This window comes from Giraffa tippelskirchi, chromosome 7 (genome assembly GCF_054371585.1).
Source record: "Giraffa tippelskirchi isolate mGirTip1 chromosome 7, T2T-mGirTip1v1.2.pri, whole genome shotgun sequence".
Lineage (NCBI taxonomy): Eukaryota > Metazoa > Chordata > Mammalia > Artiodactyla > Giraffidae > Giraffa > Giraffa tippelskirchi.
The window spans coordinates 93,876,296-93,903,628 of NC_137281.1; the positions used below are offsets into that span (position 1 = coordinate 93,876,296).

At 35.9% G+C, this 27,333-nt stretch overlaps 1 protein-coding gene and 1 long non-coding RNA gene across 30 annotated transcripts in view; one reads left to right on the forward strand and one right to left on the reverse strand.

The window, feature by feature from the left end:
* The window catches only part of DPH6 (diphthamine biosynthesis 6), a 300,037-nt gene that overhangs the window by 94,841 nt on the left and 177,863 nt on the right, over window positions 1–27,333 (reverse strand). For 12 of the 29 annotated variants that reach the window (XR_014058731.1, XR_014058729.1, XR_014058726.1 and 9 more), the window contains exons 7-8: window positions 19,887–19,981; window positions 10,412–10,499 (exon numbers count right to left, since the gene is read on the reverse strand). Coding sequence is in view for 11 of the 29 variants with exons in the window: in XM_081507108.1 (XP_081363234.1) it covers window positions 10,412–10,499; window positions 19,887–19,981 (183 nt within the window). In the remaining 18 variants the exon portion in view is untranslated. Of the gene's footprint in view, window positions 1–1,837; window positions 2,022–2,496; window positions 2,617–8,127; window positions 9,244–10,407; window positions 10,500–19,886; window positions 19,982–27,333 lie in introns of those variants that run through there. The other 17 variants (XR_014058722.1, XM_081507100.1, XM_081507101.1 and 14 more) reach the window with 5 other exon arrangements.
* On the forward strand, window positions 2,360–4,810 carry LOC145512751 (uncharacterized). Its single transcript, XR_014058763.1, has 2 exons — window positions 2,360–3,931; window positions 4,011–4,810. It is a non-coding gene; the product is annotated as an uncharacterized LOC145512751 (long non-coding RNA).

The following is a 27,333-nucleotide window of genomic DNA, read 5'->3' on the forward strand; positions in this document are numbered from 1 at the left end:
TCGCTTGCTCCAGTCCATGGGGTCACAAAAAGTCAGAGAGGACTGAGCGACTGACCTGAACTGAACTGAAAAAGTACTGTAGTACTGCTTTTCCAGGAGGCCAGAGTTGTGTGTGCTGCCCTCCTATAGCTACTGGGTTCCCTAGGGCTCTAGGTTCAGCTTTTGCTGCAGGGATTAGGATTATAGGCACTGTTCCTGTTTTTCCTTGATTTTGCCTTCCATATGTGCTTGAGTCTACCCACCTTTAAATGTACAGATGTGTGAAATTCTCATGTTCTGGTCTGTTTGGCAGAGCCATCTTTGCTGAGTTAGATGCTTTACTGGTTGCAGATTAAAGGGGAGTGACAAGAGTGGGTGTCTCACTCCACCACGATGCTGACATCACTTTGTTTTTATTGTATGTGTTTACCACTATAAACTTTCCTCTTGGTACTGCTTTTGTTGCAGTCTATAAATTTTGGTACATTCTGCTTTCACTCTCTTTTGTCTCTAGATATTTTCTAATTTCTCTTCTCTTTTATTTTGGCCCATTGATTGCTTAACAGTGTACTATTTAATTGCAACATATCTGTGAATTTTTCAGTTTTCTTTGTTTTTGATCTCAAGTTTCATTCCATTCTGGTTTGAAAAGGTAATTTGTATGATTTCCATCTTAAATTTGTTAAGAAGTGTTTTGTGGCCCAACAAGTGACCTATCTTGGAGAATGTTCTTAGTATATTTGAGAAGAATGTGTATTTTGTTGTTGTTGGGTGGAGTGTTGCTTTAATGTCTATTAAATCCAATTATTCTACAGTATCGGTCAAGTCCTCTGTTTCCTTATTGATCTTTGATCTGATTGATTTTCACATTACTGAAAGTGAGATATTAAAACCCCTACCATTATTGTGTTACGGTCTATTTCTCATTTCAATTCTGTCAATGTTTGTTTCATATATTTGGATGCTCTGCTGTTAGGTGGATTTATTATAGTTTCATTCCTTTGTGGTGAGCTGACTCTTTATCATTATATCATGTCCTTCTTTGTTTCTTGTGACAGTTTTTGACTTAAAATATATTTATCTGATATAAGTATGGACACTCCTGTTCTCTTTTGGTTATCATTTTCATGGAATGGCTTTATTCAAACTTCTACATTCAGCCTACGAATAACCTTATATCTAAAGTGTGTCTCTTGTAAAGGGCATACTGTTGTTGCTAATGTTTTAATGCATTCAACCACACTATGTCTTTTGATTTTCTGAGTTGTTTCCCATGTAGATATAATTTTGGTGTTTATAAGAAGAGTTGAGCTCCAGGTTCTCCAAGGCCACCATCTTGATCTCCCAGTGTGCATCCCTCCCTTGTTTTTTGATTGGGAGTTTAATCTATTTAAATTTAAAGCACTTACTGGTAGATAAGAATTCACTGTTATCATCTTGTTGTTTATATCTTCTAGTCTTCTAGTTATTTTGTTACTCCTTCCTCTTTTGCAGTTGTCCTCTGTGTTTTATTTTTTTGTGGTGACACACTTTGATTCTTTTCTCATTTTCTTCTGCATATCCTCTACAGGTATTTTCTTTGTGGTTACTATATTGCATCAAACATCTATAATAATCTATTTTGAACTAATAAAAACTTAACATTAATCACATATATAATTCTACACCTTTATGCTTCTCCATCCTACTTTATATCATTGATGTCACAAATTATATCTTTGTATATTCTGCATCCTCCAACATAGCTTTATAGTTACACTTTCATGACATTATTTATAACATTCTATGACAGAATTATAAGTAATTTACATACCATCATCACAGTATTACAAAACTCTGTATATGTCTATATATTTACCTGTATCAGGGAGTTTTACATTTTCAAATGTTTTAGTGTTGCTGTCTAATATCTTTTTTTTTCAACTCGAAGAACTCCTTTTAGGAATACATGTAAAGAAGGCAAGCCTAGAATTCTCTGTTTTCCTTTAATTGCGAAGGTCTTTATTTCTCCTTTTTGACTTTTCGGTATGTTTAAAATTTTCCTTAATAAAATATTGGAGTAAAATAAAGTGAAGAAATTTTTAAAAATTCAGAAAAAGTATTACTAGCAGACACACCAAAGCATAATAAAGCATGTTAAAGTTTTAACATAAATGTTATTAACTAAATATTTGTTAAATATTTCTTGAGGAGAAAAATCACAATGAAATTGACAAACTATAAGTGCACTATCAATGAGTTTTGACAAATGCATTACTAACATCCTGAAAATAACTCCACTTTAATTTTTGAAGGATATTTTTGCTGGCTACAGATTCTAGAATGATAGCTATTTTCATTTAGTGACACAAAGGATAGAGCTCCATTGTTTTGGATTCCATTTTTTGTTTGTTTGTTTAAAAGTTAGGTTTCATTCTAACAGTTGTTACTTTGAATGTGGCCTTTTGAAAAAATGAATTTTGACTATTTCTAATTTTTTTCTTTGACTTTTTTCTCAGCAGTTTTATTATCACGTACCTAAGGAAATCAACTCTGAATATTTATTGGAAGTACTGATGCTGAAGCTGCAGCTCCAATACTTTGGCCACCTGATGTGAAGCGTGGACTCACTGGAAATGACCCTAATGCCGGGAAAGACTGAAGGCAAAAGGAGAAGAGGGCAGCAGAAGATGAGATGGTTAGACAGCAACACTAACTCAATGCATTTGAGCAAACTCTGGGACATAGTGAAGGACAGGGAAGGCTGACATGTTGCAGTCCATGGGGTCATCAATAGTCAGACATGACTTAGTGACTGAGTAAGAACAAAAACCTAAATATGGATCTCTTTTTACATCATTTGTGGTTCATATTTGTTGAATCTGTACCTTAGTGTGTCTAATTAATTTTGTAAAGTTCTCAACTATGATCTTCTCAATTATTGCACTTTTTCTCATTATATGTCTCCTGACACCTTAATTATATATATTTTAGACCTTTTCACTGCTTTCATTTCTCAACCTCTGTGTGTGTTTAGTTGCTCAGTCATGTCTGACTCTTTGAGACCCCATGGACTGTAGCCCGCCAGGCTCCTCTGTCTATGGGGATTCTCCAGGCAAGAATATTGGGGTGAGTTGCCATGCCCTCCTCCGGGGGTCTTCCCAATCCGGGGATCTTCCCAACCCAGGTCTCTCTCATTGCTGGCAGATTCTTTACCATCTGAGCCACCAGGGAAAACCGCTCCACCTCTAACATGTATTTTTTATCTTTGTTTCTGTTCATGCTTCATTCTGAATATTTTCTTTTGATTCCAATTCACTGAAACACTCTTTGGCTGTATCAATAGTCTTCTGGAAAGACTCTTACCCTTTGCCTACCCAAATCCAACCACTCATTGTTTATCACTACCATCTGCTACATGACCAAAAGAATTAGTCTTGTTACCCTAAATCTGGGTTTAAAAATGTCACAAGAGCAGCCTTAGATTCTCAGATTATGTTTATTCCATAAATTCCAATCTTCATCTCTATGGGCAGTGAGGCAACCTTTCCCCATCCCCTCTTTTTTACATATTTGATTAATCTGCCTCATTCCATAGGATAAGGGCTCCATGAAAGAAATAATTTTTGGTTGTTCAATTCACTATTGTTTCCTCACTGAATGAACAGTGCCAGCTGTTTAAATGTAAGCACTAAATAAATGTTAAATGAATAAGTAGTATGCCACATTTTTAATGAGAAACTAGCAAAGTGAAACTTTATGAAAATACTAATTAAAAACTTTATTTTTCAAAACAACAGCAAGAACAAAAAGCTACATAGAAGAGCATAACAACTAAGTAAATATTAAGGGAAAAAAGTCACTTAGAATTTGAAAGAAGGGAAGGAAATCATTTGATTGGTTATTTTTATGATCCTCCCCCAAACTGATTAAGTCTATCAAGATGTGGGTTCAAAAACTCTTCTACTGTCCAGTTTGATTATTTTTATAATCCTCTCCCAAACTGATTAAGTCTATCAAGATGTGTGTTCAAAAACTCTTCTACTGTCCAGTTTGATTCATGACTTCCCAATACAGTGATAAATTGTTGGTAGTACTGAAATATATGCATTAGGGGCAGAAATGCATTAAGTAGCTCTCTAAATTTGGGTAAATATAATGCTTGATTTATTAATCTCCTCCAAAGATCATTTATGGCAGCATTAGCACAGCAGTACCTAAAGCCAAAATTTATCTGAATCCCAAGCTGTATCAGTAAGGTTTATAGAATAAGGTTTTAAAACCTGCTAACTGCCTTGCTTTCTCTCACCACATCAGTTTTCTGCTCCTTAGCTTGAGGGCAAAGATGGGGAAAGGGTGGGGTTGGATAGGAAAGCTGTGCTGAACCAAATGTTGATGAATAAAAGTCATCTTTTTATCTTTCTCCTTCTTTTGTCCCTCTGTAGGGAGAGCTATTATAATTATATAAAACACAGAATTGTCCCATGAATTATTTCAACAAAAAACAAAATTAAGTGCTAAGTGATAGTAGGGTACCTTAGTAAAATTGGGGCTAAATTTCTGTGAACCTTGCCCTCTTTATAAATGCAATGGCTTTGCCAACAATTAATTTGAAATATTTCTCATAAAACTGTTTGAAAAATCTAAAACAACTATGTAAGGAAGAAAGAGCTTCTGAATAGTTAAAAGTCTTGATTCTTCTGTTAAAGGTTATGCATTTTAATATGATCTTTTGGTTGATTTATGTAAAGCTTTGTATTTTTCATTTTCTCAAGCCTGTCACAGTAGTGATGTATGGTGTATTTTAGCATCAAGTTTGCCATAAGCAATAAAGTCAAAGCCCTAAAAGAAATTTTAATATATTTCTTCATTTTTAACCTGGAGCTTTCCATTATTCACTTATTTTGTTTGGGATCCCATGTTTAGTTGATATAATTTTTACACTCACATAAATAATTTAATATTTAATTCAAAGGTAACATTTAAATAGATTATTCAATAAAAAAGTTAAAGGGTCATTATATATAAAGTGAAAATCTAGGAATAACTTAAATTTCATACTAACAACCTCTCTAAAGGTTGTATTCTATGTTCCAGTTTGCTTGGAGTATTTTATCTAAGGACTAGATAAAAGAAAAATAAACAAGAAAGTGACTTTCATTAAATAGTATGAAGCATGAAATGGAAGCATGTTTATAAAATCCTACAAGAAGAAAAAAAATGAAGTATGAAAGTAACAAACAGTTAAAAATTCTTACTGCAGAACTAACTGCTGTTGTAGGAGCTATGAGATAAAAAAAGAAGAGTCCATAAGAAATTTTCATCCTAGTAGAAAGAGTAAGTCTGTAAACATCAAAAACATAAGCTGCTTAAGTTAATTATCACAAGAAAGGACAAAACAAAGTGTTAGGGCAGTTTATCTGGTATGATTAAGTCTATGTCAGTCTTATATCATGGACAAGATGTACACATTTAAAGCAAGGGAAGAAGAAAGTAAGATAGGTAAAATAGAATAATCAAAGGCAAGGGAGGAGGAAGCAGAAGGCCTGGTAGGATATTTATTCAATGGTTCTGTATCACCAGAGCATAGGTACATGTGGGAGAGTCCTGGGAACAAGACTGAAAAAAAAAATATTATGGCAACATGTGAGGTGGCCCTCAATTCATGGCTAAACATCTTATTTTTTAAGAAGACAATGTGGCACCATTATGGATGTTTGTGTAGAGAAACAAAAACTAGAAAGAAAAATCTAACATGGCAGTGGAGTAGAATGTGGGAAGAATAAAAGCAATGAATCTACTTAAGTTCTATCTTGTCCAAGAGTTTGAGCAAGATACAACTTTAAGTGAGAGATGGGCATGGAGATGGAATAGTGTTTGTGACATTAAAACTAGTTTATAAGGAATTAGATAATCAATTGAATGTTTATGGTAAAGGAGAGATAGCTCTAATAGATGATTCATTTTTTTGTGTGCCTGAGTTACTAGGTGGAAAACAGTAGTGCTAAATAACAAAAAGAAATGGTGCACTTGGAGGGGAAAATGAGTTGAAAGTTGGTACATAATGAGCTTGATCCTTGCTAGCAGTCATGTCCAGCAGCCAGTCAGAAATAGGGATGTAGAGTTAAGGAGGAAAAACAGATTAGAATTATCTATATAGAGGTAAAAAGTAAACTTGTAGGACAAGATAAAATCTGAGAAAGAGACTAACAGCAATTCATCAAAGCAATTGACAAAGCTAGATTGCAAATGTGTTAGAAAGTGTATAGAAACTAAAGAACTTTTGGGACCAGATACAGATTTTCGGAGTGGTATTCAAGGTATACATTCACGGTCTCACTATTATTTGGGGTAGAGTGTTAATTAATTTGTTAATGTGAGTTTGAAATGACAATGTGATTTTGATAAAACATGTGGAAGTGTATCTGTCATTTTTTTTTTGGCCATGCTGTGTGACATGTGGGATCTTACTTCCAATGACTAGGTATCAAACCTGCATTTGAAGCACAGAGTCTTAACCATTGGATTAACAGGGAAGTCTCATATCTGTCATTTTTGCCCTCTAGCATTTAATCATCTTTCTTTTGTTAATGACACTTTGTTTTCATTCTATAAAATCCCCTTCTCTACTACCTGAGTAGGCTCAGGAGTAGAGCTGGTGACTTGGCCAGTGCTTTACTCAAGCCATTGATACATAATACAATTTCTGGGAAAGGAACTCTTACTTATTTCTTTCCTGATTCACACTACGAATGCTACCTCGATGTCTGTCATTTGCAAAAAAAAAAAATTGAAAGGAGGCAGTATTTAACATATTAGGTTAGAATGATGAAAATAAAAAGGATATTCAAGCATATATACATATATGTATAGATATACATACAACTCTGAAGAAAGAAATCAAAGAAGAATAAAATAAACAGATATCCCAAGGTCATGGATAGTAAGATTCAATACTGTTAAGATGTAGGTTTTTTCCAACTTGATCTATAGGTTCAATGTTATTCCATTCAAAATCTTACCAAGTTATTTTGTAGATATAAAAAATGGACTCTAATGCTTAAAGGGAAAGGTAAAAGGCCTAGAATAGTCAATACAATATTGAAGGAGAAGAATAAAGTCAGAGTCTGACATTATCTGACTTTAAGATATACTACAAAGCTACAGTAATTAAGACATTGTGGTATTGGCAAAAGAATAGACAAACAGATCAATGGAATAGATAGAGCGCTGAGAAATAGGTTTACACAAATATAGTCAACTGATTTTTGACAAAGGAGCAAGGAAATAAAATGGAGAAAATACAGTCTTTTCAACAGATGATGTCAGAACCACTAGATATCCACACATAAAAAAATGAATCCAGACCCAAACCTTATATCCCTTTACAAAAATTAAGTCAAAATGAATAACAGACCCAAATGTAAAATGTAAAAGTATAAAAATCATAGAAGATAAAATAGGAGAAAATCTAGATGATCTTGGGTTTGGTGATGACTTTTAGATATAATACCAAAGACATAATTGATGAAAGAAACAATTAATAACCTGGGCTTAATTAAAATTAAAAACTTCTGCTTTGGCAAAGTTACTGGCAAAGAATGAGAAGACAAGCCATAGATTGCAAGAAAATATTTGCAAAAGATATAGCTGATAAAGAACTATTTCCAAAAAAAAAAAAAAAAAAAAAAGAACTATTTCCAAAACATACAGAAAATTCTTAAATCTCAATAATAAGAAAACAGAGTTCAAATAAAAAATGGGCAGAAGATCCAAGCAGATGTCTCACCAAATATAATATAGAGATAGCAAATAAAATATATGAAAAGATGTTCCACATCATATATCATCAGGGAAATCCAAATTAAAACAGCAATGAGATACTATTACACACCTATTAAAATGACAAAAGTCCAAAACACTGACAATATCAAAAGCAGACAAGGATGCAGAGGAATGCAAATAGTGAACAGAGGGAATAGGAATAGAGAACAGTGAATCTCATTCACTGTTGCTGGGAATGCAAAATGGTACAAACACTTCAGAAGACAGTTGGATAGCTTCTTGTGAAATTAAATATATTTTTACTATATAATCCAGCCATCATATTCCTTGGCATTTATCCCAAATAATTGAAAAGTTATGTCCATACAAAAACTTGCACATGAGTGTTTTATAGCAGTTTTATTCACAATTGCCATAACTTGGAAGCAACCAAGATGTTCTTAAGTAGGTGAATGGATAAATAAATCATGGTATGTCCAGACAATTGAATACTATTAAGCATTTAAAAACTATGAAAAGACACAGGGAAACCTTAAATGTATACCACCAAGGGAAAGAAGCCAATCTAAAAATGGCAACATACTGTATTATTCTAACTGTATGACCAGGAAAAAGCAAAACTATGGAGATAATGAAAAGATAAGTGGTTGCCAGGGGATGGAGGAAGTAAGTGATGAAAGGTGGAGCACAGAGGATTTTTTAGGGCAGTGGACATACTCTGTATGACACGTGTAATGACAGATACATGTCATCCATAGAACGTACAATACTTAGTGAATTGTCTATGGTCTTTGGGTGATAATGATGTGTCAGTGTAAATCCCTTGATTGTAACAAAGGTACTGTTGTGGTGTGGGATGTTGATAGTTGGGGGGCACTGTGTATGTGTGGGGACTCTCTGCGCCTTCTGCTCAACTTTTCTGTGAATTCAAAAAACAGCCTGAAGTCAACATAGGTAATACTGAAAAATTGCATGTTTTTAATCAGTTATAAAATAACCAATAAGAGTTAATGGTATTCTTCCTGATTGTCCAGTAATGCTGAAACAATGAATATATTCAAAACAAAAATGATGACACCCAGTAAATGTGATTAACTAAATATAGTGATTGCCTTTTCATCTTCATTTTCAAATGCCTTTGCATCATGATATCATTGGCTGAGATGAGAGCAGGAACAAGAAAAAGAAAATAAACCAGGGTGATGAAGGCAAAGAAATGTTAAGAAATGAGGACTGCAAATGAAGTAAAAAGGAAAAGAAAAAGCTACGAGAGATGATGCACAGGATGTGTTAACCAATCAATGGTTCTATTAATTTCTGATAAAGTAAATATTTCTAAGAATTAAAACAAAGGGTAATGAGAAAAAGTGGCACAAAATAATTACGACAATGCTATGTAATTTTAAAAATTACATAGAAATAGCAGGTTAGTAACAAAAATGTTTTTCAAGAGTTATGTATATAATTAGATGTTCTGCAGTTGTCAGGTACTGGGGACACCTAAAAAAAAACAAAGGAAACACACCATATTTATTCAGTGTCAGTGATTGTACCTTAAAGAAGCAACATTCTTTTCCCAAAGAGGGCAAATGGTCAGTGAAGACTAACGAAATATCCAAACAGTGTGAATAATGAGCTATTTAGGTAGAGCTGAACATATAATGGCCAATGTATCTAAACTAGAATTTGGTGGTTTTGATTTGTGTGTGTGTGTGCACGGCAGCAAAAGTAGCAGAGACCTAGAAATAAGAAGCTTCTTTTAGTGGATCTGAAAGAAGTCTGGATAGTTTAGCTTCATTGTCTTCAGGGTTACCAGCTTTTGGGTAAAAGGTCACTGAAATAGCCTTCTTCCAGCTGAATTCAATGATCTATTTTCAACCCTGTCTATACTAATTTTTCTGGAGAAATGACAGCAAATATCATTCTCTACTTTGGAAACTCCTGATTAAGAGATTTCTGGGGTTCCCATTTTTCTCCTTCCTTTGCCGATCATTGAGTCTCTTGATTCTTCAGATTATCTATTATATATATAAAACTCTGGCTGTGCATCAAGACTTGGTGATAGAACACGAAAGATGCAGATGCCTTTTCCCAATCCTTTATGTCTTAAGGAGCAGAACTTTTAATCAAAGGGTCTAATCTAGACCTTAACTACTTTACAAAACATTTAAAAATAAACTTTCTGCTGTATCTTGACAATATATTTAAAATAAAACTCTTTATCATATTTTTTGCTTAATTTTCCATCTTTTATTTGTATGTCTGTTCTCTTGTTTATTTTTGGAACAGCTTTAATTTCTCACTCTCCTCTTAAATTCTGCATGAGCATTCAATTTATCCTCAAACCTTTCCCCTAAGGCTCAACAACCTGACTCTTAATTTACTAGATGATTTAATATTTGGTTATACATTGTCCTGTCTTCTCCTTGATATAATGTATATATGATTCCCTTTTCAGATGAACTACAAACTCTTCAGAAATGTAATGTCTTTTATATCATATAGAGCTCTCAAAACGATAAACATTTGAAAAATTCTTAGTTATTGACTGAGGATCTGAAAAAAATCATTTTTTACCTTTCATTTGTTGTTATAGAATTACATATATAGAGACAATGCACATATCCCAATTTACCCTTTAAATCACTGCAAAGTTTAGATTACTTGCCTTGTCCTCCAAGTGCAATTCTAAAAAGCGTAGGTAAGCCACAGGTGCAAATGCATCAGCTGAATGTGTGACTACTTCTGATGAATCTCTAAAATAAAATAAAAATTATAATTAGTCTATCTACTATGTGAAATCTGTTTTGTGGCAAACTAACTCCTACTAGCGACTAGAAAAGACCAAAAATCCTCATTTATTTCTACTGGAATACTACTGTATACATATTTACTTCATAATTAGTGGTTAATATCTACTTTTAATAATTAAATATTTAACTGGGAAAAAGATGGAGGAAACTAAACTTTCAAGAATAAGTAAAGAAGCTTTTCATCTTTATGAGGACACACAGTTCAACTTTCAGGTTCACTCAAAGCTCTCTGAACAGTTTTACAACTTGAAGCCTCTATTCAATTTCATTTTCACAAACTTGGTTGGTATGGGCTAACCATTAAACAATAGGGCTTTATCTTCATTATTCTTTTCATTTTCAAGAGGTAATTCATTCAGTGTTTCACACAAAATCTCAATTATCCTTCACAAAAGCAGTACTGGTGATGGTTTTAAGCTCTAGATGAACTCTTCACACTGCAATATCATTGCTATTAAAATTGACTGTCTGACATAGCAATTACCACATTCAGGTAGAATAGTATGAACTGCTTGCTGGCACCATATGGATACACGTAAATTAAATCAACTTTTATCAAAGATACCCTGTAAACCACATATAAATAAATAAGATTATGTGTGAAGTTCTAATAACTAATTATTTTAATTGTTGTTTATTAACAAACAGCGTTTTGCATTTTAACTGAAATCCTAAAAGCAGAAATTTCTCATCTCTTTTTAAAGCCTCAGGAACTAGTTTCAGTGTTCATACTAGTACATTGTTAACATTTTAACCATTGTGGTTCAGCAAAATAAATTCTTACTTTGCTTCTTTTCCACTTATATAAAATAATTTTGAATCAGTGTTTGTAATGAAAAGTTATTTAGTGACAATAGAAGAAATCTCAAAATACTAGGATCCCATATATTAAATTTTCATGGGCAAAATCTGTTTACTTTTCATATGAAAATCAGAGACAGAGAAAAAGCAGTCTGATGATACCATTCATGAACCTTTCATATCAAATATGAATCTTATTAGTGCTTTAAAAATTACATTAAAATGGGCTTCTATGACATTAAAAAAAAAGTAACACAATAGAAATGAAATCATTAAAAGAGATGTGATCATGAAAGAAAGTAATAACCTGTCTTCACAGACTATCTAAACCAAAAGATGCCTCCCTATATAATGAACAAGAGGAGGAGAAAAAGAAAGCAAAGATGAGAACTCTTGCTTTTTACCACTTGCCTCTCTGCCTTGTTAACCTTAGTTAAGCTGTCCTACTTATTAATTCCATACTTGTCTGTCCTGGATCTATCTTGGTTGATCAGTTCAGTTGCTCAGTCATGTCCGACTCTTTGTGACTGCAGCACGCCAGGCCTCCCTGTCCATTGCTAACTCCTGGAGTTTACTCAAACTAATGTCCATTGAGTTGGGGATGCCATCCAGCCATCTCACCCTCTGTCATCCCCTTCTCCTCCTGTCTTCAATCTTTCTAAGTATCAGGGTCTTTCCAATGAGTCAGTTCTTCGCATCAGGTAGCCAAACTATTGTAGTTTCAGCTTCAGCATCATTCCTTCCAATGAATATTTAGGACTGATTTCCTTTAGGATGGACTGGTTGGATCTCCTTGCAGTCCAAGGGACCCTCAAGAGTCTTCTCCAACACCACAGTTCAAAAGCATCAATTCTTCAGTGCTCAGCTTTCTTTCTGGTCCAACTCTCACATCTATACATGACTACTGTAAAAACCATAGCATTGACTACTTTGTTGGCAAAGTAATGTCTCTGCTTTTTAATATGTTGTCTAGGTTAGTCATAACTTTTCTTCTAAGGAGCAAGCATCTTTTAATTTCATGGCTGCAGTCACCATCTGCAGTGATTTTGGAGCCCCCCAAAAGAAAGTCTCTCATTGTTTCCACTGTTTCCCCATCTATTTCCCATGAAGTGATGGGACCAGATGCCATGATGTTAGTTTTCCGAATGTTTTGTTTTAAGCCAGCTTTTTCACTCTCCTCTTTCACTTTCATCAAGAGGCTCCTTAGTTCTTCTTCACTTTCTGCCATGAATGTGGTGCCATCTGCATATCTGAGATTATTAATATTTCTCCCGGCAATCTTGATTTCACCTTGTGCTTCATCCACCCCCATGTTTCTCATGATGTACCCTGCATATAAGTTAAATAAACAGGGTGACAGTATACAGCCTTGACGTACACCTTAACTTATTTGGAACCAGTTGGTTGTTTCATGTTCAGTTCTAGCTGTTGCTTCCTGACCTGCATACAGATTTCTCAAGAGACAGGTTAGGTGGTCTGGTATTCCCATCTCTTTAAGAATTTTCTAGAGTTTGTTGTCGTCCACACAGTCAAAGGCTTTGGCATAGTCAATAAAGCAGAAGTAGATATTTTTGTGGAACTCTCTTGCTTTCTCGATGATCCAGTGGATGTTGGCAATTTGATCTTTGGTTCCCCTGCCTTTTCTAAAACCAGCTTCAACATCTGGAAGTTCACAGATCATGTACTATTGAAACCTGGCTTGGAGAATTTTGAGCATTACTTTACTAGCATGTGAGATGACTGCAATTGTGTGGTAGTTTGAGCATTCTTTGGCATTGCTTTTCTTATGGATTGAAATGAAAACTGACCTTTTCCAGTCCTGTGGCCACTGCTGAGTTTTCCAAATTTGCTGGCATATTGAGTGCAGTACTTTCACAGCATCATCTTTCAGGATTTGAAACAGCTCAACTGGAATTCCATCACCTCCACTAGCTTTGTTCACAGTGATGCTTTCTAAGGCCAACTTGACTTCACATTCCAGGATGTCTGGCTCTAGGTTGGTGATCACACAATTGAGATTCTTGGGTCATGAAGATCTTTTTTGTATAGTTCTTCTGTGTAATCTTGCAACCTTGTCTTATTATCTTCTGCTTCCGTTAGGTGCATACCATTTCTATCCTTTATTGAGCCCATCTTTGCATGAAATGTTTCTTTGGTGTCTCTAATTTTCTTGAAGAGATCTCTAGGCCTTCCCATTTTTTTTCCCTCTATTTCTTTGCATTGATACTTGAGGAAGGCTTCCTTATCTCTCCTTGCTATTCTTTGGAACTCTCCATTCAAATGGGTATATCTTTCGTTTTCTCCTTTGCCTTTTGCTTCTCTTCTATTCACAGCTATTTGTAAGGCCTTCTCAGACCACCATTTTGCCTTTTTGTGTTTCTTTTCCTTGGAGATGGTCTTGATCCCTGCCTCCTGTACAATGTCAGGAACTTCTGTCCATAGTTCTTCAGGTACTCTGTCTATCAGAGCTAAGCCCTTGAATCTATTTGTCATTTCCACTGTATAATCGTAAGGGATTTGATTTAGGTCATACCCAAATGGTCTAGTGGTTTTCCCTACTTTCTTCAATTTAAGTCTGAATTTGGCAATAAGGAGTTCATGGTCTGTGCCACAGTCAGTTCCCCGTCTTGTTTTTGCTGACTGAATAGAACTTCTCCACCTTTGGCTGCAAAGAATATAATCACTATGATTTTGGTATTGACCATCTGGTGATGTCCATGTATAGTCTTCTCTTGTGTTGTTGGAAGAGGGTGTTTGCTATGACCAGTGTGTTCTCTTGGCAAAACTCTATTAGCCTTTTCTCTGTTTCATTTTGTACTCCAAGGACAAATTTGCCTGTTACTCCAGGTATTTCTTGACTTCCTACTTTTGCATTCCATTTCCCTATAATGAAAATTACATCCTTTTGGGGTGTTAGTTCTAGAAGTTCTTGTAGGTCTTTATAGAACCATTCAACTTCAGCTTCTTCAGCATTTCTGGTTGGGGCATAGACTTGGATTACTGTGATATTGAATGGTTTGCCTTGGAAACGAAGAGAGATCATTCCGTTGTGTCTTGGCTCATCAATAGATTCAAATTCTTACTCCCGTGTATGATCTCATTTTTAAGTTAAATTTCAAACTCTTGGGGTTACCATTTCCAGCTTTGGAAACTAACCCTGAGCCTGAATTATGCCCGATGTAGGCAGCTTGGTCTTGATATCCTTGACAATGCATACACCAAAACTATGACTAACCCAAACCAACGATGTGTCAGTAGAAAGGGTTTCGGGCCCTCCCTTCTCATGCCAGTCATCCCCACTAGAAACAGAAGATTGACAGCAAATGGCTCACTTAACTGATATAATTATCACATTTGAATCAAGATTGTTTTCCAGAGAAAATATATAACATTCTAACTATACTATATAACATAACTAAATGAAGAGGAATATGATTTTTATGGATTCTTTTAAATCCACAGTTGACTAATATAAATTCATTCTCTTATACAAAGCCAGAATCAAGTGAAAGATAGATAATAGATATCAAATAAATAGCTTTTAGCTTCAAAGAGCATAATGCCACTATTCTTCTTCTTTTCTTTCATAAACTGTCACTTGAAACTCAGCTTTCAAGGGTCTCTGGTTTCTGTCAGCTTCTGAAACCCAGAACAGGATCTGCTGGAGTACCCTCAGAGAAACCCCCCAAATTAAGAACAACTGAACTATAGCAAAAATGCTTTCCAGTTGGCTACCCTCCTCCTCTTTCTCTACTGATACAAGTAATCAGTGCAGCCTTGACCTCTTACAGAATGGAGGTTTCTCTATAGCACACAGCTGGATCTGACATCCCTTTTCACTGCTGCGTTAGGCTTATCCCCAGTTACAACTTCAAAAGGGCAGCTACCTGAGCCAGACTCTCTCTCAAGGTATGAGATCAGGCCCTGCCCTCTCACTTCAAAAAACTGAATCTCTCTTGAGATTCAGCCATGATCTTGGTTCCTACTTTCCCTCTAAAACACAACCGCACATAGATATCCCCCATGAACTCACACTTATCCTCACATTTCTGTGAAGCCTTGCCTGAAATCCTCACACAGTGCTACTTTTCTGCTTTCTGTGCTTTGGTCATGCATTTGTGTGTGTGTGTGCACACATGCTCAGTTGCTCAGTTGTGTCCGACTCTTTGCGACCCCATGGACTGTAGCCCACCAGGCTCTTCTATCTGTGGGATTTTCTGGGCAAGAATACTGGAGTGGGTTGCCATTTCCTCCTCCAAGGGATCTTTGCAACCCAACAGCCCTTTCATAGTATATCTACTATAGTAGAATTATGTATTTCTGTGCTTGTCTTCATTCTCAAAGAGGGACCAAGTTTTGTTCATCTTTGTCTGTCTGTTCCTCCATACTTCACCTCTGGCTCAGAGAAGAATATATTGCCAGGTATTCACTCATTTGTTGAATAAAAAAATTACTGTACAGTTTAACTTTGTTAAACATATTTACTATCAAAAACCCACACAGATTTTTCAATTACCTATCTTTACATGAATATATACACTTTCATACATGCATATTACTTGTATATGTATAGATGAACATAATCACACAAATATACCAATAACATCATATAGCACCTCTAGCATAATAAAAATAATTATATAAATTTAAATACAAGGAAAATTAGTTCACAAATTTTAATTTCCCAAGTGATATAGGAGAGACATAAGAAAGTAGATAAGGAAAGTATTTGAATCATCTTCACTGCTAAATATGATATTAGGATGCTCTGGGCTGAGTTATGTCTTGACTTGAATAGGTAGAAACTAGGAGTGACTGGGGAAAATGAGTGCATAGTGTTTTAATCATAGAATTTAGTTCTTTTCATTCCTCCTTCCTTTCCATTGTTTCTTCCATCCATCCACCCATCCCATACATAGTAACTGTGTAGCAGTAGTATATTAATATTGTTAGTTCAAATGGAAATGTGAAAGTGAAAGTGAAGTTGCTCAGTCGTGTCTGACTCTGCGACCCCATGGACACTAGGCTCCTCTGTCCATGGGATTTTCTAGGCAAGAGTACTGGAGTGGATTGCCATTTCCTTCTCCAGGGGATCTTCCTGACCCAGGGATCGAACCCAGGTCTCCCTCATTATAGACAGTTGCTTTACCATCTGAGCCACCAGGACTCCCCTGGTGGCTCAGATGGAAATGTGGGGTTGTATCAAATACTGACATTAAAGGTGTGTTCATCAATAGCAAGAAGAAAATTATCACTTTCATTAATACAGTACTGGGACTTTAGTTTTTACTATTTTTCCCCAAAATATTGGCTCTATTTCTTGTGTTTCAATTCTTACTTTTGATATACATACATACATATTTCAAAGTAAGAAACAATAGGAAAATAGGTTTATTATTTTAGGACCTACAAATATCTTCTTCTCTTAAAGACTAAGCCATAATTCTTTTTATCAAGGCCCCTCAGGAAAAAACTCACTTTCTGATCTAAAAATTTTTATCTAGAGGTGGGTAGGCACATTGTAATTGATGTGAAAAGTATACTGTAAAATGTTCTAGTAAATTTTTTTCTACATTACTTCCAGACAAAGACTGGTATGCTAGTCTTTCCTACAAGATTTTAAAAATGTTAATTGGACTATATCTCATAATAAACTTCTAGAAAGTGAAAGTGAAAGTCACTCAGTCATGTCCAAATCTTTGTGACCCCATGGACTATACAGACCATGGAATTCTCCAAGCCAGGGATACTGGAGTGGGTAGCCTCTCCCTTTTCCAAGGGATCTTCCCAACCCAAGGATCGAACTCAGGTCTCCCAAATTGCAGGCGGATTCTTTACCAGCTGAGCCACAGGGAAGCCTAAACTTCTAGAACCACCCCCATTTGTCTAAATAACTCCATAATACAAGAGAGTTAATCTGTATTTAAAAAAAAAAATCACCCATGAAAAAGTTTATTTTTTTCTCCTGTTAGATGTAACCTCCTTTTTAACGATAAAATTTTGAATCAGAAATTTAAAAGAGGACTCCTAATAATCAACTAGTTGTATGTTAATTGTGGAAGATCACTACTATATCAAATAGAATAGGAAATAGCATAAATTTGTCTCCCAAATAAAGTCCAACTTACAGGATCCAGGATGATTAATAGTCAGTTGTTAACAAGTAGTTACCTGGTCTAAACTTATCTTTTAATTTTATCACATGGACAACTATCTCTAAGTGAAATAACTTAATTTACATAATGGTTTTAGAATGTGCAATGCTTGTTCACTCACATCATCACATTCAGTGCTTATCAGATAGGTATGGTGAGGACATTTTCTATTTTAAAGTGAAGGAAAGATTTTGTATATAGTGGGTGATATTCTTTTTCCATTCAACTACTATAACCTGTAAGTATAACTTAAGAAAGAAATGCATAAAAGCGAAATAGCATATATAAAAATAAACAATAAGTGAAATTAATTCAATGATATTCAACATTTATTAGTGCCTACTGTATGTTCTGAGAGTTCAGTTATGAAAATAGACACTCGGGGCAATAACCACCAAAGGTTTTAAAAAATGGAAGGATTTAGCAAAGTAGGGATAAATGGGAAGGCAATCTAGAGAAAAGAATTCAAATAAGAAAGCTGTGAAGCTGAGGTGAGGCAGAACATATGAAGAAAAGAAAGCAAAGAATTTGCTTAAGCATCAGATTTAGATTAGTGATTAGTTGACAAGAAAGAAATACCATCAGCACTTCCTCCTCTGTCCTTAAGGGGTGCACACTACAGTATTGCTGATTAGCCCCTTCATTCTTATAGAACTTTTACAGAGCAGGGCAGCAGCCTGCAGAGTTCCACCCACATAATTCTCCTCAAGAAATGATTACCCAGTTCAACTGAACAGCTCATTTTGGCACTAGAGGGTTCTAATACACCTCTCCTGACTTCCCTCTCTTCAACATCATGACTGACTCCCATCGTGCCATTGTCTCAGTTAGGCTGAGGTTTCCTTATCTACAAAATGATAAGGTGAAAGATTCATTTTTCAGGTCTAAAGTTTACTATGATAAACAAACCCTCTGGCTATGTAATGTAAAGCAGTATATTTCTTATAATTTTAGGTTGTCCATAAAGACTTCTAGGTGCCCCAGGACCTCAAGTTGTCAAATAAATAGGAAGAATATTATTCTTTGGCCTTTTCTCTCTTATTGTGCTTTTTATTTTTTTCCTAATTTTGTTAGTCCCATATTAATAAGTAAATATATTGCAAGTTTCCCATTATACTGTAATTTCACCCTAGCATGGAAATGCTCTTCTTGAGTAATAAAACAGTATTTTTTCATAGAAGCAATACCTAATGCACAATTCAAGCATGGATTGTTTTGTGATCGTTGAAGCCAGGAGAAATACCTCCTATTTATGAAATTTTCTTGTGACTCTTATTCTCTACCATTTTGTGTCAAATTCTATACAGATGTGTCTTCCTCCCATCATTTTGGAGACAGGAACTATGTTCAACATCAATGGTGCCCAGTAGAATGTTTCAGGCATAATAGGTAATAGGTACATATTTGCCAAATGCATTGTTATGTTGATGATTATTAATGGGAAAGAAGTTAGAAGAAACAAGAAAAGCAAGAGTGGGTAAATATTGCAAAGGATGAGGTCTTGGCTATGTTTCTGAAGATAAAGGTATTTTTTAGAAAATTCACCTCGAGTTGTCTTCACTTCTTAGAACACTCCTTCCCTCATTATTAGTATATACAAAGAAATCACCTTTCAGTGTTGAAAAATTGAAGCTGTTCATTCAATCCAAGATTCTAATCTTTCAGCAGATGAGGTTTCTGAAATCAAGCATAATTCTGACAACCTTTTCAAGAGGCTAAAGAGCTTAGGAAAAGCAAATAAAATGCTGTCTTAGCATATGAAAAGAGTGACATAAATTAAGAGTACGGGTAATGATGTAACAAACTGAAGAAAGTCCCTATCTTCTGCTACACAAATTTTTAACAATTTATGACAAAGAAATCACACTACACTCCATAAACAGAGTTCATTTTTAAGAAGTTTATATGTAAAAATAGCCCCAAATAATTGAAGAGAACTGTTTAGCATAATCATTCTAAGTTATTAAAGCCAAGAAAAAGGAAAAAGAGGACAGAGTTAATGGAACCCACAGGCTACTGATGTGGCAGTTTATCAAATGTAGCTGTAATGAAAGATAAATAATACAGGCAATTCACACTTCATGAAAGGATAAAAGTGTCACTGTGTAGGTACCAGTTTTACTGCAGGCCATAATCAGCAAGTAAACGAAAGTGGAATGTCTAAAAAGTTTATAGGCTTCTATGAAGGCCTCATCTTGTCAGGTATTGATTTAGGTATTCAGACGACTTCACTGGTATTAAACAAATTGAGTGTTTCTGAACTTGGAGGACATGTTCTATTTCTCCCCACAAAAGTTGCCTCCAGCTTAAAGTTAAGTTGCTTCCATCACTTAAATTTGAGAAAGCGGAAGAAAATGCTGAAATGGTATCTTACACAATTATTTTCTTCTTAAATAGAGGGCAATCCAAAGTGAATGTTTCATATTCTCCACCTTCTCCACAAACATGGACTCCATATTTCTTAGAAAGCTGAAAATAGAAAAGAAGAGAAAGAAACAGGAAACTTAAAATTTAGATAACAAAAATGTTCACTTAACTTATTTTGTCCTAAAAAAATATCCATGTCAGAAACTTTAATTCCAAAATAGATTGTGAGCTATAGGAAAATGACTGTATATTTCTGCTTAAAAACTGGTAAAAACCATTTGAAAAATGTTATCATAAAGCATAGCATTTTAAATAATACCCAAATCCTTATAAAAAGATATATTGGACCAACGTTTTTATGTATAATGAAAAAGCTTAAAGATTACTATAAAGTTTAGGAATGAGACTAGCTTTAGCTTCAAAAGGAGGAAAGATACTAAGTCATTAGGTACTAAATGAGAATGCATGCAGCCAAACTGTGCTTCCCCTGCCCTTTGACCTGTATGTGGAAGGGGAAAAAATGTGTTTAGAAAATTTCTCAGACAACACAACAGAATGTAATCTAAGGCCTTTCCTTGGGCCTATGAACAAAAGGAAGTAACAAACATGGTTATTATGCTTCAGGTTATTATTAGTAGTAAAGTTCTGAGGATATCAAGATCTAATGAAGTTCCAATGCTGCAGACAAGCCCTGGGAGGGTCTAACTCCAAGAAAGGTTGAAATAGCTTATAATGTTATCTGATTAAACCTGAAATTAAAAAAAAAAATAAGCAAAGAAACAACCACCCCCCACCTCGACCCCATGCTTTGCATGAAATAGAAGTTGTTATTTAAATGATGCTGATACTGAGAGTAAAATCCTCTCTTATTGGGCTGGTGCAAGGATAGAATCAGAGCTGGGGAGCACTCTCACTGGCTGTGCAACAGAATCTTTCTGGTCTTGCATGGAGGCTTTATCACTGTGATTCTATCTCCTTCATTCTGAATTTCATAGCTTTTCCTGCTTATAGCGTCTCCTAGCCCCAAATCCTCATAGCCCAAAGGAAGAGTGACTCCATTGATGTTCTCTGTTACTGCCAGTGCTGGAACTGTGGCCTGAGTTTTCAGTTTTACCTGCATAAATGTTACACATTCATTTATTTGGTTATTTTTATAGTTGTGCTACGATTCCAACTCCATTACATTTCATCTATTGACTATGTGCCCTTAGGGACTGAAAGGATGGATCTATGGAAATTCTATTCCGTCTAAGGATCAGTGGTAATGTGAATGACCTGTAAAGCAAAACAGCAAGAAAAGTGAGGGAAGAAAATGAGGTGGCATTTAGTATATGAACTTGCAAAAACTTAGTAGATAAATTTTCACCATGGTGGGTCATGAAGTAGGGGAACTGGCAAGGCAGAATTACAGCAGCCGGCCATTATGAGAGCAGATAACAGGAATAGATTACAGTAGTAAACCAAATTAAATTAATGTCTGCTTTGAAGTAAAAATGTAGGAATAATAATGGGATATGGATTTCAAGGGCGTTTCCTTGTTCTGCCAGCTAGTGCCCGACCCCTTCTGTGCTCATCTCCCTTCATTGGTCTTCTCATTCCAGTGACTTTCTGCCAAGGGAGGCTTCTACTCTAACCTTTATGGTCAGTCTTTTTTATGTGGGAATATATCTTAATAACCACAGACTTCTTTTTATTAGAAACTGTATAATTGAAGCTTTGCAAAATTTCTATAATCTACCACAAAAGCATAACTGGATTTTTTTTTTTAATTAATGTTGGCATAGCTGTTATCCTACGGAAGTAATTCCTTTAGTCCCTAAGTAAAAATAATGTAAGCTGCTATATTAAACCAACCAGCACTAGGAAATCTAAAATTTGGATGTATCCAGTGATATTTTCAATTCACATAAAATATTTCCATAATATTCATCCAGTCAGTTCTTCCACAAACATTTACTGAATAGTGATTATTGGGCAGGCTTTGCTAGGGGAAAAAGTTCCAGGAGGAAACAAACAATGTCCTTGGTCTCGGGAAGCTTACTAAACATATTGCACCCTATATTTCAATACCACAGTATGATGAAACAGTGATGTTGCTTCTGTAAATAATATGCGCAATCTCTTCCCCCTCTACCACTCATTGACCAGCATGGACACAGATTCCAAGTCAAGAAAGATTCTAGACAAGACAGATTTCAGAATTCCAGAATCCATGGGTTCCAGATTCCAAGAGTGCAGTGGATTGTATGGCTGATGAACCACAAAGTAGCCTATGAATCCTTAGCGTGTCTTTTGCAGCCCCTCTAAACTCTGTTAGCTTACGGGGAACACATGTAAACCCATGGCTGATTCATGTTAAATGTATGGCAAAAACAACTACAACATTGTAAAGTAATTAGCCCCCAACTAAAATAAATAAATTAATAAAAACAAATTAAAATAAAAACAAACAAACAAAAAAATAAACTCTATTAGCTTAAAGCTCTAGTAGACACAAGTATTCAGAAAAATTCCATCTTTTTTGGCTTACATTTGGCCAGTTCCAAGGCCCTTTGATATCCTGAGAGAACCTCCTCAAGAAGCAAAGCCTAAGCTAGCCACTTTCTTTAAGGAATCTTTAGCTAAGGCATAGCACTCTGTTAGAAACCAACAACCTGGTAGCACAAAAGCATGATGTGCGCATTTGATTGGGCTTCCCAGGTGGTGCTAGTGATAAAGCACCCGCCTGCCAACACATTCCATCCCTACATCAGGAAAATCCCTTGGAGGAGGGCATGGCAGCCCACTTCAGTATTCTTGCCTGGAGAATCCCATGTATGGAGGAGTCTGGAGTGTTATAGTCCCAGGGGCTGCAAAGAATTAGACATGACTGAAGCGACCTAGCACGCATATGTGATTTGATTTTTTAAAAAAGGGGTCAGTTAAGGTAAGTGGAGAATCAAGAGACATATTTGTGGTATGAGATGTTCAATCTGCTTTTCTAAAACATGTAAACAAGTGTTGCTCATATCTACACTACTCATAGAAAGTAGCAACTGTATTCTAACATATCTCAGGTCTGTGTCTGGGTTTCAACTTAGAATTAGTATTATTGTAGGCCAGCACCCACTCATTCCAAATATAGTTTCTGCAGTTCACTTTGATAGTTTCTCTGGTCAATATTATTGTAACTGAAAATACTGGATAGGTTTTCCTAAGGTTTAGTTCCTTACTGAATTATCGTGATTCTTTCTATAATTTAAGTGAATAAGACAGCAAACTATAATGAAAAATAAAGTGCTTTTTTTTTTAAAGTGCTTTTAAAGTTGCTTTTTTCCCACTGAAGTATGATATAAAGGATTAAGACATTTATTAAATAGTTTCAGATGGTATATAAGAAGTGGAAGCAGACAATTGTTATTACAATAACAGCAAAAATATGCTATATCAGCTACAAAACCACACCTTTGTGTTTTACATACAGAGATCTGAGAATGCAAAGACATCTCTATGAATTAATAGCAGATCAGGGTAAGCTTTTCTGAGATGAGTGAAGATTCATGGCCATTTTCCTAATGGGGGAACAGACAGAGTAGAAGCAAAGCTTCATGGATGAGGGATGTCTATCAGCATATGTAGAAAGCCAAACTCTTGTGGATCTCTGTGATGGATTATTAACAGTCCTGAAGAGACCCTGGGAGTCTGCCAATTCTTTTTCAGAGTCTTAACTAAGTGCACACAGTGGCTACCTTCAGAAAACCGCCTCTTTCCAGGGCAGGAGAGGGGAGAGACAGAGATCCCTTTGAGAACACCTGCCCATCAAGCCTTTTCTGTTGAACTTTCAAGGTATTAAGGGGTGGTGACAGGGCAGGAAGATTCAGAGATTTCAGCCAAGACTTGGAAAGCCATAGAGAAGGCAGAGAAAGGCTGAGAGTAGTAAGCCCTTGAAAAGGCACAAAAGAGTGGTGAAGGACTTTAACGCATGGAGACAGGGTAGGGGGAAGAGGGAGAGAGAGATCTCTAGACTCATTGGAGAATAGATCACATGCCCTGATAAAGGGAGAACCTTTGTCCTGCTTCTAAAACATTTCCAACAAGTAGCAAAATGAAACAAAACAAAACTCAAACCAGACTCACCTCAACTGGAGAACAGACTAAAAAGAATAAACGCCTCAGACTAGCTGCCACAGAGAGGAAGTGGTGTGACTTTTCTGGAGTAAATATTTACTTCAGTCTCTATTGTTCTTTTTTATTCATTATCTACCATAAAAATATATAAAATGAATTAAGAGATGAAAAGTGAAAAGTGTGACTATAATCAGGAGAAAAACAAACAAAATAGAAACAGACCCACACATTAACCAAATATTGATTGAACTCAACAGACAAGGACTTTAAACATAAACTATAATTATACATTAGAGATTTATTGGAAAAGATAGACAAACATTTATGAACAGAGATTAATTTGAGCAAAATTGGAAAACTAGGGGGAGCTATCTTTAGATTCATATTCTAGTTCCAACACTTATTGGGCAAAGGACCTGGGATGAATTGCTTAAGTTCTCTGAATTTCCATTTGCTTAGGGAAAGCCTGCCCTCAGGGGGATGCTGTATTAAAAGATATAATACATGTAAAACTTTTAATCCAATGCCTACTGGACAGAAAGTAGTTGACATATGTTATCCTTTCTCTATTAATTTGCCCTTCCCTGGGACCTTCTGCTCTTTATCTACATACTACCTTCTTTGAGGATCATAATTCCTACTATATCTATCATCTCTATTGCAAATGGCTCTCAAGGTGAAAACCTTAGTTGTTAACCTCTTTCCCATGTATCTCTTCCCCCCACAACTTCAAATGTTTATTGAGTGTTTTACTTGGGAGTGTTGATGGAAAAGACTAGAGATCTCTTCAAGAAAATTAGAGATACCAAGGGAACATTTCATGCAAAGATGGGCTCAATAAAGGACAGAAATGGTATGGACCTAAGAAGCAGAAGATATTAAGAAGAGGTGGCAAGAATACACAGAAGAACTGTACAAAAAAGATCTTCATGACCCAGATGATCAAGATGGTGTGATCACTCACCTAGAGCCAGACATCCGGGAATGTGAAGTCAAGTGGGCCTTAGAAAGCATCACTATGAACAAAAGCTAGTGGAGGTGATGGAATTCCAGTTGAGCTATTTCAAATCCTGAAAGATGATGCTGTGAAAGTGCTGCACTAAAGATGCCAGCAAATCTGGAAAGCTCAGCAGTGGCCACAGGACTGGAAAAGATCAGTTTTCATTCCAATCCCAAAGAAAGGCAATGCCAAACAATGCTCAAACTACCACACAATTGCACTCATCTCACACGCTAGTAAAGTAATGCTCAAAATTCTCCAAGCCAGGCTTCAACAGTACATGAACCATGAACTTCCAGATGTTCAAGCTGGTTTTAGAAAGGGCAGAGGAACAAGAGATCAAATTGCCAACATCTGCTGGATCATCAAAAAAGCAAGAGAGTTCCAGAGAAACATCTATTTCTGCTTTATTGACTATGTCAAAGCCTTTGACTGTGTGGATCACAATAAACTGTGGAAAACTCTGAAAGAGATGGGAATACCAGACCACCTAACCTGCCTCTTGAGAAATCTGTATGCAGGTCAAGAAGCAACAGTTAGAACTGGACACGGAACTGGTTCCAAATAGGGAAAGGAATACATCAAGGGTGTATACTGTCACCCTGCTTATTTAACTTATATGCAGAGTACATCATGAGAAATGCTGGGCTGGATGAAGCATAAGCTGGAATCAAGATTGTCGGGAGAAATATCAATAACCTCAGATATGCAGATGACACCACCCTTATGGCAGAAAGTGAAGAAGAACTAAAGAGCCTCTTGATGAAAGTGAAAGAGGAGAGTGAAAAAGTTGGCTTAAAGCTCAGCATTCAGAAAACTAAGATCATGGCATCTGGTCCCATCACTTCATGGCAAATAGATGGGGAAACAGTGGAAACAATGGCAGACTTTTGTTTTATGGGCTTCAAAATCACTGTAGATGGTGACTGCAGCCATGAAATTAAAAGACACTTACTCCTTGGCAGGAAAGTTATGACCAACCTAGACAGCATATTAAAAAGCAGAGACATTACTTTGCCGATAAAGGTCCATCTAGTCAAGGCTATGGTTTTTCCAGTAGTCATGTATGGATGTGAGAGTTGGACTCTAAAGAAAGCTGAGTGTTAAAGAACTGATGCTTTTGAACTGTGATGTTGAAGACTCTTGAGAGTCTCTTGGACTGCAAGGAGATCCAACCAGTCCATCCTAAAGGAGATCAGTCCTGAGTGTTCACTGGAAGGACTGATGTTGAAGCTGAAACTCCCATACTTTGGCCACCTGATGTGAAGAACTGACTCTTTTGAAAAGAACCTGATGCTGGGAAAGATTGAAGGCAGGAGGAGAAGGGGATGGCAGAGGATGAGATGGTTGGATGGCATCACCGACTCAATGGAAATTAGTTTGGGTAAACTTTGGGAGTTGGTGACGGACAGAGAGGCCTGGGGTGCTGTAGTCCATATGGTCGCAAAGAGTTGGACATGACTAAGCGACTGAACGGAACTGAATTGTTGTTTTAAATAAAACATAGTTCTTGATTTTTCTTCAAAATCTTCTCTCCCTGCTCAATTTCTATAATGGTTCAATCAAGCTTGAAATACTGGAGTGGAGCTTAACTCCTTTTCCTTCTGCCACATAACCTACATTTAAAATTTTTCTTGAATTCATTTACTGAATCAACAAATATTCACTCAGGACTTATTAAGTGCTAAATCCTATTCTATATATAAGGCATGTGGCAGTGAATGAGATAAAGTAAACACTCTCTTCCTTTCTAACACCCTTCCTGATCATTTCGGCTTGAACTATTACAGTAGTCTCATGACTCCTTCCTTTATTTTCACCCCCTCATCTACTGTACATGTTATCAACACACTGACTTTCCTTAACAATATAAGAGATGGCATTCATCCACTCAAAAACTTATGGTGTCGATCATTGCCTACTCAATAAAAATTAAGCTCTATAAACTGAGAGTCAAAAGACTTCAGCCATTTGATCCCACCCTTCACAAGAATACCAAGACCTAAAGCTAATATAAGAGGAAAATGAAATAAAGATTCAAAAGAATCTTGACTGGCTGAAAAAAAACCTGAACACTACATCTTAAAAACTGAAATAAAAAGTAATAAACATAAACCGCAACATGCAGCTTCCTTTTGGTTTACTTACAGAAATCACTATTATTGCTTGTGGAATTGTCCTGTGCTTCCTTGTGACATATTTCTGTATTGCATCACTATGAATTTCCATGTTTGTCATGAGACTATAAGTTTCTAAATTTCTTAAACCCTCTCAAACCCATAGTTCTCTCCCAGTAGTGTGTGTAGCACATGGTACTCAAAGACCAAATGACTCTCTTCTTAATGGT